This window comes from Scatophagus argus, chromosome 22 (genome assembly GCF_020382885.2).
Source record: "Scatophagus argus isolate fScaArg1 chromosome 22, fScaArg1.pri, whole genome shotgun sequence".
In the NCBI taxonomy this organism is placed as follows: Eukaryota; Metazoa; Chordata; class Actinopteri; family Scatophagidae; genus Scatophagus; species Scatophagus argus.
Genome location: NC_058514.1, coordinates 8,477,121 through 8,494,669, shown reverse-complemented (window position 1 = coordinate 8,494,669; position 17,549 = coordinate 8,477,121). Strand labels below are relative to the sequence as shown.

At 39.7% G+C, this 17,549-nt stretch overlaps 1 protein-coding gene across 4 annotated transcripts; it reads left to right on the top strand.

The window, feature by feature from the left end:
• Positions 1-38: 38 nt before the first annotated feature.
• On the top strand, positions 39-12,294 carry pkp2 (plakophilin 2). 4 transcript variants are annotated; one of them, XM_046378875.1, is made up of 13 exons: positions 39-848; positions 2,945-3,015; positions 3,601-4,226; positions 4,333-4,471; positions 5,180-5,387; positions 5,518-5,695; positions 7,504-7,621; positions 7,990-8,151; positions 9,622-9,798; positions 9,915-10,068; positions 10,183-10,375; positions 10,501-10,588; positions 11,160-12,294. In XM_046378875.1, exons 2-13 carry the CDS (start codon positions 3,010-3,012, stop codon positions 11,220-11,222), a joined length of 2,112 nt encoding a protein of 703 aa, XP_046234831.1. In that variant the 5' UTR covers positions 39-848; positions 2,945-3,009; the 3' UTR covers positions 11,223-12,294. The 4 variants fall into 4 exon arrangements, with proteins under 4 accessions (XP_046234831.1, XP_046234832.1, XP_046234830.1 ...); XM_046378874.1 differs by lacking the exon at positions 39-848 and adding an exon at positions 1,251-1,529 and having other exon boundaries at positions 9,625-9,798; XM_046378872.1 differs by lacking the exon at positions 39-848 and adding an exon at positions 1,251-1,529.
• The last annotated feature ends 5,255 nt before the right edge of the window (positions 12,295-17,549 follow it).

Below are 17,549 nucleotides of genomic sequence, written 5' to 3'. Positions count from 1 at the left end.
TGTACAAACCGTCTATGGGGCAAAACATCAAGATTATCTTTTTGGACAAATAATCTCTTGTCTGGCAAATGATTTGGTGGCTTTGTTTCTAGAAGTCAAAGAAAAAGAAGGTGTGCTGATGAGAGACCCAGCAGCTGATTAGCCATTATGTCAAAACGTATAAAGGATTACTGTTTGAATAGCTGTGGAGTCATGACTAGATTAACCTGCTATAAGGCCTCAGGGTAAAAATATCAGCCAGGTCCCACCCCCTTCCCCAGTCCAGTTCTGAGCAGGGATTCACATCTGTTATGTTACACATTTTGGGGTTAGACAGTTTGCACAGCATCACATGACAGGGGCTGTAAAACTACATTTTGACATCATTAAAAGCCAGTAAAAGAGTGATGTTCCCATGAGCTAAAAACATTTTCTCCACAAGTATGTCCAATGCAAACACACTGACTGTGAGCCTTCGGGACAGTTTACTTAGTCACTCAGCTGCTTTGTATAAAAGTAACATAATTGGTATATCTTAACAAAAGAACAGAAGTTGGTCTTTGTTCTCATCTTGGAAAACCCTCCACCCTAAAAAAGAAACAGGTCACTGCCTGCAACAGAGTCAATGGAACAAAGAGCCAAAGTCTGAGGCCTAAAAACAAACAGACTCTTATCATAAATTATAGGTGGGAAAAGTCATGGCTATAAAAGTTAGTGTAATTGTACTTCACAAGTTGCGTAAAGACTGTCCTTTCCGTGGACACACACACCTGGTGGAACCGCCCTTTCCATCTGGCAGCGGTTTCCGCTTACAACTCCAGTCAAACAGGGCGGTTCTCTGATCCAGTGAGGGAAAACTGATCATGTAGGTGAGTGCTGAGTGCTGAAGTCGTCTAGTATGTGTGATTGCTTGTCACTGAACCATCAACAAAGTCACAAAATCTAAATTCAACACTGATAGTGAATGATGCTACACGAAAAAAAAAACACTATGTAGACAAAAGTATTGGGGCACCAGACCATCACACCAACAGGGACTTTAATGACAACACATTCTAAATACACAGACAGCTTTGCAACAGCTTCCACTCCTCTGGGAAGGCTTTGTTTGTGTTTCTGTGTGTATTTTTGCCAATTTACTCAGAAGATGATTTGCAAGGCCTAAAGTTAACCGATGCATTCAGGAGAAATTCAACGATACTGCCCAGCAGCGTCACCTGACACCTCAGGTGCTTCGTCCCGCCCTCCACGGTGTCGAGATCGGTCGACTCACCTGAGTAGGACAAAGAGTAGATCCAGAAACAGTGCCTGTCTAGTTAAATGAAGCGACTGACTTCGACTCATTCCGGATCTGTTCACAATGGACGAGTTTTTTAAATCAGCGTTACCTGTGCACGACTCGTTCTTGCTGGATGACTCGAGCCTGGCTCTGCCGACCGAGCCGACGCTACGATCCCCGGAGAAAGTGAATTCAAACGACCGGAGTCTGCGCGTTCATCAGCAGGTTCAGCTCACACTGGCACGGAAAGCGAGAAAGACTGTGTCAAATGGTAATGTTCAGCTTCAAGGTTTTGTCTGTGCTTATGATTGGGCCTAATGTATGGCTGAATTACAGAGTATCTCTCAGGTATTATTACACAGGTCCGATGTAGATCAGGCCACTCCTATCTGATAGATTTTGTCCACCCTAAGATAATCGTTTTTCAGAATTGCCAGTAATTACTGAGGGTGGTACACAAAATTATATCTCATTATAGTTTAATTAGGGAAGCACCGCATTTAACAGTTAAACCATACTATTAAATAGTAATCAACCAAAGTTTGATTTTCTAAACCTCTCAGATTGTTTCATTTTAATCAGATCCTTAAAGTGAAACTATGCAGTATTTTACAAGGAAAAAATTCTTACAAGGGATTTAAATTTGAGTTGCACAGCAATATCTTTCTTTCTTTCTTTCTTTTGTTCTTTCTTTTTATTTTTCTTTTGACCCCTTATTTTTCTTGTTATCTTCTCAAGGGTTCCTTCTTCTAAAGACTACCAAACCAACCAAACACGGCTTCTGTGTGTGTGTGCTGGTCTACTGTCATTTAGTCGAAATACAAGCGTATTTTGTGACTGGAATGCATGCCTCATAGTAGTTTGCTTGTCCAACAGGTTTCTGCAGTTTCATTCATCCGCCTAAAGGATGACGGCGGTGGCAGCTGACAGAGCTTGAATTTAATATCTCACTGTGCTCTTATGCGTTCAGAACCTAAATAAAGATGTGGGTGGATCAACTTTGAACAGTCAGTCATAAACCAAATAATAATGATGATGTTTTCTGGGCTTTGTGAGTTTGATTTGCCATGTTGGCCTCCAAACCAGAGGGATTCTTGAGGTGGGAGATTATAAATTCATGAATTTAACAAGACGTAAAGAAATTTCAGAGGGATGTAACTAACAGTTGCACAAGTTTTCGATTAATCTACTTCTTATCTTCTAACATAAACAGTTGTTTGTTCATAAAAAAAACTCAGGAAATTGATTGTGATGTCTTGAAACGTCTAAGATCTACATAGCAATGCATGCATCACACTTATTGTGGTTCTTTTCCTGTAACCGGTGCAAATGGTGTACAGAAATAATGCTTTTGTTGGACCTCTTGGGGAGATGTGTTTCACACTGTTAATATATCATTTATGGTAATGAATGACGAATATAAATAAAGCACAAAGAGGAGATTCAAAGTGGCTGATCTGTTTTATATTGGCTTTCCTGCTTCCCCCTCTGCCTTCCTCTTGGCAATCCCTCCTAATGCAAATGATCAGGACATTTGGTTTGAGAGTGCGTAATGTACATTTTAGCTCTTGGCAGCCAAGGTGGGAGTCATGTCTATGACCTGAGGAAGTGTTTGTGTCGCCATGCGTTTAGGTAATTACAGTTTGTAACAGTGCACTCCAACAAAACCTCTTCGACTTGTTTCAGGTAGTGTCCATTTACAGAGAAACACAGCAAGGAGCTTTGATGCAACAGATGGACATTCAGCAAAGATGAAGGTACGGGACTGTTATACCTCTCTTTTTATTCACATATGCACCAACATGTTCACATGTTATCAAAAAAGGTTTATCTGATTGTCAGTTTCCCCTACTAAAACTGGCCTGATCGGCTTTTCAAGTTTTTTTTTAATACTGTGACAGGCCGCCATCACATGTAGTTATTTCGGTACCTTGCTTGTCTTAGTTGTCCTCTCAATGAAATTTCCGGCATTAAAAATGACTGTGTGCACATGTTGTAGGCCATAATTTGAATGTAGTCAAATGGTCTGCTGCTTCGTGTTCAGAGCCTTTAGGCCTATCAAATGAATCACTGTGTTATTACATCAGCTTGAAATTATAGGGTAGTTATGACTTTGTTACCCAAGGTGTATGGAGCTCTGAAACTGACAAAACAAAATAAATTAAAATTATAATTTTGTCAGTTTCGTGGCTCCATATAGACGTGGTTAAATTGATTATTGCAAAAAATGTCCATGGCAACTTATGAAAATTGGGAAGTACCCTACGGTCTTAATGTATAATGCACGATTGTTTTGTAATGCAGAACAAACTTAAGTGTGAACTGTGCTTTTTTTTCCACAGGTGAATGGATTGGGCTTCACTAGCCACTCTCTTTCAAGCAGCCATGTGCGAAAACCATCCAGGAGGGTGGAAGTATCGCCACCACCGACCCCAGAGTTTAATTTCAGTCGCTTGAATCATAATACTTTCCATTATGGGATGTACACTCATCCAGGACCCAAGCAGTCACACAGGACGAGCACTCTGCTGGACCGCTCATTTGGTTCTGAGTCATTTCGTCGCTATGCCTATTCAGAGGCACCCTGTGCAATGCGGCCACACACGTCCTCAGCTGGGCTCCAGAGCTTCCACCAGAGTTCGTTCAGACAGTCAGCAGCACCACAGCCTGTGTTTGCAAATGCAGAGTTTCATCAAAGCGGCGAATATGGCTCTCGCCAGAATCACAGCCAAACCTTTGTGAAACGGGAGAAAAACATTGCGCAGGGACAAAGCGGTGATGTGATGCTTGGTGCTTACCAGCCTGATGAAGGCTTGTCCTGGTTGGTTCGGGTCAGAAGAGACGACCAGGAGCTCGGCAGAATGAAGTCATACCCGCCGTCGGTTGCCAGCATGGAGGTAGACATGGGGAGGAAGGTGGAAGTAGAGCCCCATGTTCAGCAGATACAAACACAAAATGTCATGACACTGTAAGATCGTGTTTTTGCTTGTGTTCATTTCTGTGTATTCATTGTGTTCACACATTTGTTCTCAGGCTACACTTTTTTTTCCATTCATGGCTGTGTTCTCCGACAGGAAGTCAGAGAACAAGCCCCCTGAGATGACGTTAGAGAGGGCCGTGAACCTGCTGACCCATGATAATGAAGAAACACTGATCTGTGCAGCCAGCAACATACAGAATCACTGCTTCAGGAGTGACGATGCCAGAAAGACTGTATGCATTATATGGGATCCTTTCACTGTGATTCAAAATAAGATTTGTTGGAAGTTAAATATGGCAACTTGCTTTACCACACAAGAGATATGGAAATATTCAAACTATATTTGCATTTTTGACCCCCTGTTTTTCTGTCTGTACACTTAAATGCACCAATTTGTCACCTAATTGTTTCACAAACATCCATTTATTTTCTGAATAAGTTCAGCTGACTTACATATACTGACTTACATTAATAACTGACTGTGATGCTCAGATTAGTACATGAAATTAGTAATAATGAGACAGTATCTGGAGGGTTATGGTCTAAATTACAGTATTATAATCAAAAGTGAAACACCTTATTGCAACACCTTGATGCTGCAGCTTTTTACACCCTCGAGATACTGTTGGTTGTAGGCTTTAATTCATTTCAACAGACACAGTGTAAGTTATGATGAAATTGGTCTTTGTGTTTAACCTGCTGATTGTATAGACAGACTTTAAACTCTTCGCACTTTGGTCCAAACCCGACCTCTCTGAGACTGTATCAGTCCTTTCATGTTGTTGTTCATGATTGTCTTTGATACATAACTTGGCTGTGGTAAATGATTATCATATTACATTGTTATCATTACATGATCTGAATGTAATTGCTTAGAATCTATAGATTTCACAGCTTTCTGCTAATGGATCTGTCAGTCAGTATTCCACTCTCATTTCCAGGTTTACTATCTTCATGGAATTGAAAAGCTCCTGCAGCTCCTCAGCTATGACAATGAGAACCTGCAGCGCGTCGCCGCTGGGGCTCTACGTAATGTTGTTTACCAGAGTAGCGAAAACAAGATGGAGGTGAAGGAAAATGATGGCCTGGCTACCATTTTGCATACACTGAAGAGCAGTCGTGATGTGGAGACCAGACGAGAGCTTACTGGTGAGTTTTCATAACCAAAAACCCAGATGTTGAAAACCACTACTTTTGATATATGATTTGATCTTAGCCAGCTTAGCTAAAAAGTAAATACATTTGCATATAATAAAGTATATTTCCATCTCACTTCTAGGTCTTTTGTGGAACCTGTCTTCTCATGACCTTTTAAAGGAGAGCCTCTCCAGAGAAGCTTTATCTGTCCTCACCAAGTCAGTGTTGGTGCCCAGTTCTGGCATTTCTGAAGGCGAGAACCCAAAAGACGAGCTCCTAGCTGATGCTGCTGTATTTCACAATTCCACTGGCTGCCTGCGGTAGGCTTCTTTGTTGTCTTTGAAACTAGATAGTCAGAGAACTTTTGCAATGTAGATCTGAGTAGTCATCATTATTGGTGTCAGATTAACAGTTCATATCAACCTGCATCCAAAATTTGAGAATACAGAAACACTCATGTACTCTGCTAGAGGCGTCTAGTTGTGCTTCACTGATTTTGTCACTAGTGGCCAAAACTCAGTATTTACAGCATGGCCCATATGGTGAAACTGAGCTAAAGTTTATAATCTATCAGTAGTGAAAAATAAGCACAGTAAAGTTCATGTTTGGTCCATGTGCAGCATGAGGAAATAAGTTATGTCTTACAAAGGGCAAGAGTTAACAGATGACACAGCAAGAGTAATATACAGTATCAGTCTCCAAGTCTGCCAAGGTGAGTTATGAGTAAACAGTCCCTGAACATGATGTAAACAGTTATGACTCCTGCTGTAATCACAAGCAGGAAATACCAGCACTGCCTGCATTTCTGTTCAAAAAACTATTACCCATTTCGAATTCTAGTGAATCTTGTTGGCAAAAATCCTAATAAATGGAAGTAAAAAAATAAACAAGCAACAGTACATCAGCTTGATGATGAGCTAAAAGATATATACAGCTTCTCATTTAAGTTTAGAATGTACAGCCATGCTGGTGGCTTTCTGATTTTATGTGCGAGCCAAATGCTAACATGAGCAAGCTAACCTGCTCACAGAGACAATGTCAACATATGCTGGTTTAGCAGGTAAAGTATTTATCTTCACCATCATAATTTGGCATGTAGGCATACCAGCATTTACTAATTGGCACTATGAGCAGGTTGTTAGTTTTGCAAGTATTTGGTCATAAGTATTCAACAAATGGAAACTTTCAGTAGCTGTCAAGATATTTCATTCAGATTCAGAAATCTGGTACATACATACATCTGGTAATAAGGACTAAAAACAACAACTTAGGTTTTCTGATACATTGCAGAATTTCATGCATCTGTCAGCCCTGCAGAACCTTTGCACTCATCAAATCTGTAGGTGCTTGTGATAATAGAACACAAATAAAATCAGCTCAGTGGCTACTGGATAAATGATGGGATAAAGTCTAAATGAAAACTGACTTCTTTGCCACCAAAATTCATCAACATCACCCATTTGTTTCTCTGCTGTCATAGCATTGTGTTAAAACCCAATTTATCTGTTGTGAAGTAAGTTTATGGATGATATTTGTGGTTTAATTGTTGAGACATACCTCGTCTCTCTGTTTACAAAGCAGGAAATATCAGACACTCTGCTCCCCTGGCAACTATAGCCAGATCAAATGAATGAAAGACTGAATTATTCATCGAGCTCTCTTCGCTTTGCTCTGCTGAAGTGAAATCACTCAGTCCTCGATGTTCTCAGGTTCTCCTAATCATGTTCTCAAAACCTTTTGATCTCCCTGTGGATGAGAATGATGATGAGTTCCTCTCAGATTTACATTTCATCTCTGCACAAGGGATGTGTTGTGTGGAGTTAGAATGTTCATGGTTATATTTATTTTCCTTGGGAAGTTGGATTACATAAAAATCTTTTTGTTTTATCAGTGAAATCTTTTGTCATGGTTGCTACGGGCTCTGGAAAAGCCTAAGAACTTTTTACAGTTATGTGGTTGACAGGATGGGACTTTATATTTTTATTGGGCTCCCGATGATGCAGGACTTGCCTGTTGACAATGTTGACTTTTCCAGTATGGTTCACTGGAACTGAAAACTGCTTATCAGATTGAAACAGATGCACAAATGTCACATTACCTTGACTGTTCCTACTGTTTTTGTTTCCAGAAATCTGAGCTCTGCTGGCCCAGATGGCAGGAAAGCAATGAGGGAGTGTGAGAATCTTATTGACTCTCTGGTCTATTACATCCGGGGAGCCATTGCGGACTATAAGACAGATGACAAGGTGAAATGAAAATGAAAAACATTCCAGAAAAAAAAACATTTATCTTCCTGGTCTGGTTTGCCAAATCCCTCTCAGCAATTTGATCTATTGTGACAACTTGTTATGGGTCCATATGTGGGAAAATCTGCATTGTGTTTCTGCAGATACAGAATATAATGATGCATACATGTACATATATTTTGTGATATAATGCACACTTTACCTCTGTAGTGCATATCTTGTTGCTTCTCATTAGGTCTAAAAATTCAGTACTTAATGGACACTTTGGTCTCATAAAGCAAAACTCACTGGACTATACCTGTTATTCCCATTGAATCTTCACTGTGTTGAATTTATATGTGATATTAATCCAGGTATCTGTTCTAAAGTCCACAGAAAACTGTGTCTGCATCTTGCAGAACCTGTCTTATCAGATAGGGGCCGAGCTTCCTGAGATGTACACCAGAGATGTCCATGAATCCCAACAGAGCTTGGCTCCCAAACCAAAGGCTGTTGGCTGCTTTGCTAATCGCAGTGCCAAAATCACAGAGGTAATCCCTTCGGACAATAATATACATCAACAATACAAAACATGTCTTGGCAGTATAATATTCAAGAGCAGTATTCTATGAAGACAGCTTCTGAAAAGTCAATCATAATTATCTTCCTCTTACTATAAAATATTTGGTGAGAGAACCATCCAGATGAGACATTTTACATTCCATCTTTGTGAGGTGCATCTGTCCCAGTTCTTATAAACCTAGAGTTGTTTCATGCTTTATTAATGTTGATCTTACTTTTTTCATATTAGCAACATATCAAATGATTCCACGTAAAATGACAGGGGGGTGGCTGCAATCAGAAATCCACCAGTTATGCAGTTTTCCTCACCTCAAAGGACTGGTGAAGGTTTTCTACTGTTGCCAAAAACTTCACTATTGTTTAAACTGTATGCTGTAGGATTAAGACTTCCTTTATTTGGATTTAAGGGGCCTGGCCAAACAATCCCAGAGAAAAGTACACAAATCTGTGAACAGAGTGGCCAGAGAGCATAGTTAATAGAGTCTTTGTGCTCCAAATATGTTACAGGCTAATCATTTTTTAAAGAGATACTCCAGGGATTTAGTGTTGCACTTCCATAGTGTTGCAGGGGCTGATTAAAAAAAATGGATGCAGCAGTGGGTGAGATATCCAGACCTAAAGTCCCTAAAATATGTCAAGAACTAAAATGGCTGGAACTAAAATCCTACACTTCTCATATTAACACTTGATATTGTCCTTGATTAGACCCTCCCTGTCTGGTCATTTTCCACCCCTAAAGCATAACACAGTATTTCTTTTATAAATTTGTGGTTTTTATTTTATGACAAAATAACGAGTGGATTAGCTGTGCTGTTCAGCAAGAGAGGAAAAAAACTTGGATGTGTGATAAATGTTACATTAGGAAATTTACAAAACTGTATATTAACATTAACTCCTAGTAGCAATCAGCTGCAAAATCATTTCAGGTTGGGTCTGTATTTCCTGGCCAGGTTCCAGTCTGGCATTTCTCTGTTCTACATGGGTCCGCTTCCCAGCTTTTTTCCCACAAATGCTTGGACCCATGACATCATACGTCAATGGCAGACACAACTTGTCCAAGAAAAATCACAGCCTGCAGTCTCTGCAGCCCCCCCTCGAGGCAGTTGTTTTTCCAGGTTAACGTGTACTCCACTTCTGTAATGAGAGTGAATTACGTCACACACACACACACACACACACACACACACACACACACACACATGTACACACACACCTAGTGCTTACTTCCTTGTTTGTTAAGGGATGGGCGGGGTACCTTAACAAGTTCAGGAAGCTCATCAAAAATAGGAAGTGGAGGGATTGATGTAATGATGCTCTTTTCATATTTAATATTTAAAAACACACACAGGATTACAGCTTGGAAAATATCAACTATAGTATAAACTCAGTAAGTCCACTGATGTAAAATAAACTGTGCCTCACAAACTGTTCTTCCCCAGCAGCTGGAGCGACAGTGCCCCCTGCTGGAGGAGAATGCCAACCCCTGTGGTATAGAGTGGTTGTGGAGCACCATCGCTATCCGCATGTACCTGTCGCTGATGGCTCGCAGTGCGCGTCAGTATACTCAGGAGGCTGCCATTGGGGCCCTGCAAAACATCACAGCTGGGAAAGGAACAGTAAGATGCTTTATTTCAGTCCCTATTTCTGTTTAGAGTCTCACAGCCTCGTTCTGTAAAGAAAAAGCAATGGCAATATGTCACATGTGTTTGATGTGTTTTCTGCAACCTGGCAGATGAATGAAGCAATCGCCCTTACTATTGTCCAACGGGAAAATGGCCTCCAGCATGTGAAGAAGATGCTAGAGGAGGGAGAGAATGACGTGAAGAGGGCGGCCATATCACTGATAAGCAACCTCTCACGCTACCAGGAACTGCACCCCAGCATTGGTAACTGTTTCAGTTCAAACCTGAGACACATAGAGATTTTAAATGTTAATTGGACAGACTGTGCCTTTTTAATTTTGCATGTTTTCAGTATATCTCTTATGTAATGTCCTGAAGTGAAGCAGGTGCTGCCAGAGCTGGTGGGAATGCTCCCCAATGATGACAGCGGCAGCGACTTTCCCACTGAGGTGACAGCCTCTCTGTGCTATATCTTTATTAACCTGAGTCAGAGTGACAAGCAGCATGTAAGAGCCATCTTCAATGAGGGAGCCCTGCCAAAGATCATCAACATCAGCAGCGAGGACAACGGGTTAGTCGGCTCCCTTTTCAGAAAGGATTCACCCACAAGAAGAGCTTCTAACCTTGAACATTATGTGTATTATATGTTCAGAGTGTATAGTCAGGAGAGGATCATTTCTAATTTCAATTTCTTAGTTATGGACCAACCAGAGCAAGTCAGGCAGCGTCCATGTTGTTGCACACCATGTGGAAATACAACGATCTCCATGGAGCCTACAATAAGGTGGGTTCCTCTTCCTGAAATACCTTACAGTGTAACACGTGCTTTCCTAAAGGACAGCACTGTCTCAGTTGTGGAAAAACATTCAGATCCTTTACTTAAATAAAAGTATTAATACCATACCTTGAAAATGCTTAAAAATGCTAGAGGCTTTAATAAACGTTTTAGTTTTTGCAAGTGTGAGTGCACAGATAGTACTGGTAAAATAAGGGAATTTAATGAACGAGGCCTGTTGTTGCGAGTGTGTGTGTTTAGAGAAGTGGAAAAGTGTGTGATACAGTGGAGCTGGTTATGATTTGATGCTATGCTGTGAGAGGACAGAAATTCAGCTGTCTGATGTTGCTGACCCTTTAATGTCTCTGGTTGTGTTTGGACATAGTGAGCAGTTTGCATATCAACGAGCAGGACTGCTTCATGGCGTTATTAAATTCATGGGGTTGGTTTGTCAGGAATTTCATTCACTTTTTTAAAAAAAAAAACTACCACTAGGGGGCATCAAAGTGATTACACATATAAAAAAAACAAAACAAAAAGCAAATACATTGTTTGTAATCAACACTTTTTTTCCCAACAGTGTGGATACAGTAAAGCTGATTTCATCAATGCAAGGACAAGAAAGGCTGTGAACTCTGACTGAGACTGAACCAAATGAAGATCTATAAATACCAAACCCAAGCCGCACTTGTTGACAATATCGGCACTTCAGCAGTCCCAAATCACTTGCACTGTTGGATTTATTTTCTCAGCACTGCAGATAAAATATTGTGAACTCTGTCTACATCACCCTCAAGCATCCCATAAAATGGCTTTAAAATTGTAAATTTGTATCTTTCTTTTTTATTTCGATGTTAGTGTTGCTGTTGGTGTTAGTTGGCTTAAACACACGGTGTAAAATGTCTGCCTCCAGGTGTGTCTGACATGTTTGATGATGTAGAGAAGTACTGTGGGATTATGGGGGTCTTCACTGTTAAACAATCTCACATGACGCAGACAGGAATGTTCACTGACAGTGTAGTGTTTAAAAGTTTGCAAACATTTGGGATTATGTAGACAATGCAACAAAATATTTTTTAAAAAATGTCTTGTTGTTTTTTGACATCTTAATGCAGAAATGTGACATATTAAAGCTCTAAGTGCAAATATGTCACTTTGATTACACAACACAGGAAAGATGCTGTAAGTTATATTAAAATAAAGATAACGGGTGGCAGAACAATAAACTTACTGCCACATTATTGTCCACTAAATCTTTTCATTTCATGGGAGCTCTAAAGCACTTTGTAGGTTTGTTCACATTCCTCATCATATGCATAAGATATGACTGGCCGCTGTCCTGCTGTCTCACGGGCAGAAAAATTGTGAGAAGAATGTACAAACCTTTCCTGAAAGCTCCCTTTTCTTTTCTTTTCTTTCTTTCTTTCTTTTTTTTTTTTTTTACTGTTGTGGCAGCTAAACAATTGAGAGGCCTGTTTTGTGTCTGTGAGGGTTTTTTGGCCACACAGTGATGAAAACAAAGAACCACAATGAGCATTAGCATTACCTTTGACAAACCCACATAACTGTTATGTAATGAATGTATATAAAATGTGTTTTTAAAAGAGCATAATTTGCTGCTGTAACTCACACCAACGAATGAATGCATTGTTTTGAATGAAACATGTCCTGCTCTGTGTTCCTGGAAAACTTTGTTAATAAATGACATAAGAAAATGCCAGATTACTTCAGGTGTGTCAAAAAACAAACGTTATTTATGTGTGTTCATTGTTTCCTCCTAATAAATGACTGTTAAAATCTAACATACTGTAAATATCACCTTACACTACAGATACAGTGGCCAAGTGAGTTAATCAGTTACTTGAGAGAAGTTTGACTCATTCATCAAAAAGCAGCTCATAATTGCCAAAGCCTGACTTACGGTATGTCAGCATCACCCTTCACAGGCAAAGCTTTGGGTCAGTCGTGGATCAGCGGTTAGGGTGTCGCACCCGTAACCGGTGGATCGCTGGTTCGATTCCCCGTACCGGTGTCCATGGCTGAGGTACCCTGGAGCAAGGTACCTAACCCCCACTGCTCCCCGGGCGCTGCACGCGGTCGCCCACTGCCCCGGGTTTGCTGTGTGTGTGTGTGTGCACGTCACGCCACTTGGGTGGGTTAAATGCAGAGCACGAATTTCAAAATATGTCACTTTCATCTTTCATAGTGGAGAATGACATTAAATACAGTTCAGCAGGGGCACAGCTCATAGGAGCTAACAGGAAACTTACCCAGCCTGAGAGCCTCGGTGGTCTTGCATGCATACTTTTTATTTAAAACCGTAACCCAGCCCCCAGAGATCCACTTTGTCTAATGAAGCTGATCCCAACTGGGAAATCAGCAAGGGCCTCACTTGATTTGAAGCTGTGGTTGAATTTTCTAAATCAAATTAACAGTAAAACACAGAGCAATGACAGCCTTGTATCAGGGCTTCTCCTTGTATCTCCCAGAGCGAGGACATGAAAGCTGCAAGTACATGGGCCATAATATAATGTAGCGTGACAGAAAATTGCTTTTTTGAACACTGATGTGATTTTATTTCTCCCAATTTCTGGCCTTGTGTTGAGCTTTTATCCATCTAAAAGCAGAAGAATTGCATGTCATAGGATGCAAAACGTATGAGTGCATGTAAAGTAAAAATGCACAAGATAATCCACAAAGGACATGGAATAATTACATTTTCAGATGTAATTATGTTTACTTTAGAGATGTACATTCCTTTTTCAGGTCAATAAAATAAGGAAAATGCAGGTTTGTTGTTAATACATCCTGCAGAGGGCAGTGGTGTAACATAAAGATAATTGCCTATCAAGTGAAAATTCAGTTTTGATCTATTAAAAATTTATTATTAAATCTATTAAAAATCCCCAAGTGGTGTTTGGTCCCCAAATAACATTCATGTTTCATATTCACAAACTCTGGATTCCATGTTTTAAAGTGGTTGAGCCCTCAGATTAAACCTTGAGCTTTTCTATTTAAGGAACTAAAACTGAAAAAGAAAGAAAAAACCCACTAAAACACTTTCCTCTTTGTGAACTATTTCAGTGACAAAGTCCATGATTTCCAAGCCTTGTTTTTGGTGTAAGGAGAGAAAAAAGTTCTTAAGAAGCCAAATCCTTTTAACAATAGCCTACTTGTCTCCGCACAGCTTACGCTGCTCTGAGGATTGGTCAGATTTCTTATTTCACAAGGAGTGTGTCATCCTCTTGTACTGAAATTAATTAGGTGACCAGACTTCAAGACAAAGCATTAATTGATAGAAACAATTTAATACATAAATGACCAATTTCTCTCTGTATCTCGGTGTCTGAGGGATTAACTCTGAAGCCTGAAGAAGGATATTTATAGATCCATCACAGAAATAATGTATGTCCAAAATACCAAATACAACCTGTGGTAACAGACGTCAAGGCACACGAGGATGGATTTGTTTGCTGTTGGAGTAAAGTGGACCACACTGGAGTTTTCACATAACAACTGAACATGTTTAAAGAGAAAGAAAGGCTTCTTTCACCGGACCAGCAGCAGTGGAAAACTGGCTAAAATGAAACTTTTTTTCTTTACAGTGATGTCCTTTGTCAGTGGTGTCCGGGCTCAAGGGCAGATTGCTTTCCACTGACATAATCACTCAAGAGCATTTGGGATGTCAAATGAAGTATTTTCATTTTTTCTTTTGAAATTCATGTCTTTTTACCCCTCTGATCTTTTGATAATGTCTGGAATGATGTACCACCCTGCAATGTCACAGACACCAACTGCTGTGTGTTTAAAGTTTTAAGCACAGAGCTCGTTGCACCTGACATTGCAACTCAAAGACGCAGCTGTGCAATGAACAAAGAAACAAACTGCAGTTAATTGTTCTTGTAGCGCTTGTGTTTCTGCTCCATGTGCAAATAAACATGGTAGAGGCTAAGCGGTGGCACAACAGTAGTAGAAAGTAAGCTGGGATGAATGTTTTTACATAAAGAAAAAAAATAAAACCTGCCCTGCCCATCTGCCCAATTTACCGGGAAGCCAAAAGAATGAGTTAGGGTTAGGGTTAGGGTTAGGGTTAGGGTTATTAGACAGATTTTTACAAAATTAGTTAAAGTTTCTCCTCACTCAACAACTCACAAAACTGTGCACTGTTTTGGGATATTAGAGTTCCAGTTTTAGTGGTAATATCAGTTGAAACAGACAGTGTGTTCACAAACTTCTGCTGCTTATCTTTGCAGGTAAAAGCACAAACAGGTAATCTGCATTAGAGTGAATCAAATGGAATTTGTACAGTTTATTTCCTGTGACAAAATAATCATACTGGTTTAAAAAACAGACATTAAGAAAATCAAAAAACTTGATTAATTTCAGTTCAAACTACTCAGAGTTAATGAGCTCAGCTGTGCGCTTTGTCTGCTCATTAGCAGACATTCGCTTCAGCTGAGTTTAGTTTATAAAAAGGCTCAGTTTGCTCTAGCACATGGTCACTGTAGCTTAGAGGTGTGCTGTGTGCCTCTCTGTCTCTCTCTTTTTGTTTGGTTTCTGACTTTTGAAAATAAGTTCTTGGCAGCTTTTGAGTCCCCAAAGCAAGTGCTTCTTTCCTTTCTTGCACAACACCTTGGCTTTCTTTTTCAGAGAACCAATGTCTCTGTTGAGCCCTGTTATTTTCTTGCCTTTGTTTTTGTTTGCGTTAATCCTTTTCCCGGGGATCAGTAGGGCATTTGGCCAAAGCAAAGCTAATTAAAAACCGTAAAGTTTGCCAGTCAACAAATGATGAAACAACAACAACAAATGAATCTTGATATTCTGTCATGAACTGGCAAAATCATAACTGATTTTAAGGAGGCTACATGAAAAAGGTTTCTCCAGGGGAGAAAACACAGAGTGGTGATGAAAGTGGGACAAAGGTTTTCACTTAGAGACCCACCCAGACAAAGCAGAAATTATCAAGGCTGTGCAGTCACAACTTCACGAACGCTATAATAATAATCTTGATCTGAAGATAGAAATTAAGATGTAATTTAGCAACAACCTGAAATAATAAATCAATCTGAATGAGAGTGAAACAACAGTTTAACTTGGGATGTGACTGTTTTGTGTGTTACACTTTAAAAACGAGTTGTCTCAGCCCATAAACAGTATTTTTCTTTTTGAATTATTTTACCTGCAAAGAATGACAGAGCCATCAGTCTCCCTATTCCAAGCCAGATGGTTTTGGTGGTTATACCCAAAATGAGGACTTCTATATGATGAGGTCTGAAGGCTGCAGAAAATGTATCACTTGAGCACTAATGTACACAGAATGAATACTGAGTGGCATGTATATTAGTATGCAACCACAAAGTCCTGGTAGCCTACTTTAACCAGATTGTCCAAAAAAAGTCGAAAAATACTACAAAAACAAAGCAATGAGGTATAAAATGAGACATAAATGCATCTCTTGAATCTCTGGGTAAAAACTTTCCTTTCCCCCTTAATTTCAGATGTCTCCTGTGTCTTCAGGGTGATGCAAATGTCTGTGAAAGTAAAATGTGAAAAAGCCTGAAACATAAAATTGAGAGCAAATCTGAAATACCCAAACAGAAGAGAAGAATTCACTACTTGGAATACAAGGATAGGATTTAAAGGGAGGGATTTAAATAATTAAACTTAATTGATGCAGTCAGTCTTGTAGACGGACAGTTAAATTCTCAGACCTCACAGCCTGCAGTCACACCAATGAGTAACAGGTGGCAGTTCAACGAGGGTGAGGACTGTGCAAAGGGAGACAGCCTGAAAAGTGTAGAGCCTCTCTGAAATTCAAAGGCTTGAGAGTGATTGTTTGATTCGTGACTGATTGGGGTCAAGGGGGTTGTGTTGTGATGGGTGCAGAGAAAGTTTAAAACGAAGTGATTTCAGCGAGTGGGTCCTATCAAGAGCAGGCTTTTTGACATGATGGCAAATAGCAAGCGTCCGCATGGACATAATAAAAAGCAGAAGATAAACAGCAAGAGGGGACAAATATGAAGCTGTGCAATTTATCAGGGTGGTGAAGAGTAACAATGAACAAATTTGACTGTCCAAATGAACTGCAGTCTCATATTTGTGAAGGTCCAGTAGTAAATAGGCTACTGGCTAGGCCTAATGATTTACTAAATCAGGTTGTAGCTTCAAAACAAGAAATCTCTGAGCTAAAAGGCTTTACTAATGCATAAAAGGGTTGCTAGAAGAAATCTGTATCAGAACCATCGATATAAACAGGAAGTCACTGTAGTGTCATGAGCTGTAACTTTCTTTACAGTTCATTACAGCTCTTAAGCTAGACTTTGGTTTATTCAGTTGATCATTTATTTGCACACAGATGGAGAAATGGGTTAGTAGCATTCAAGCTTAGTGGTGGGAAACATCTAGCTAATGTTATAAATTTAACGAAATGTTATCTTCATTACTTTATTATTTGAGGCATGAGTTGTTTTTATTTTTTTTTTGTGAAATGTAATCAAAAGTCTTCCCAGTTTAAATCATTGCACAAACATAGCCCAATGTGTTGAGAATTTAAGGTCGAATCTTTTTACTATTCACATTAAAGGGGTCAGATATTAGCAAGCTAACATTAGCTTTACCTGTTAATTAAGTTAAATACTCCAGTTACACCTGGCATGTACTGGATGGAATAAAACTCATCTTAATTAAAGTGCAAAATTTAATTATGCATCCAAATCCGCACTTTATATAGATACAGCTACACTTTATTTGAACTTCTATGGAGCCACAGTTCAACTGGCTTTTGCACAGTCAAACGGGTATTTTACCAAATTTTACCAAAGAAAGATGAAGGTGAAAGGTCTTATTCTGACAAGGGTGACAAAACAAACGAGAGACTCCCACATTAAAGAGGGCTTGTAGGGGTTTCTATGACTTTGCTCCAACACTGAAACAGGGTGTTTTTCTTACAACATCTCACAACAAAAGGGCA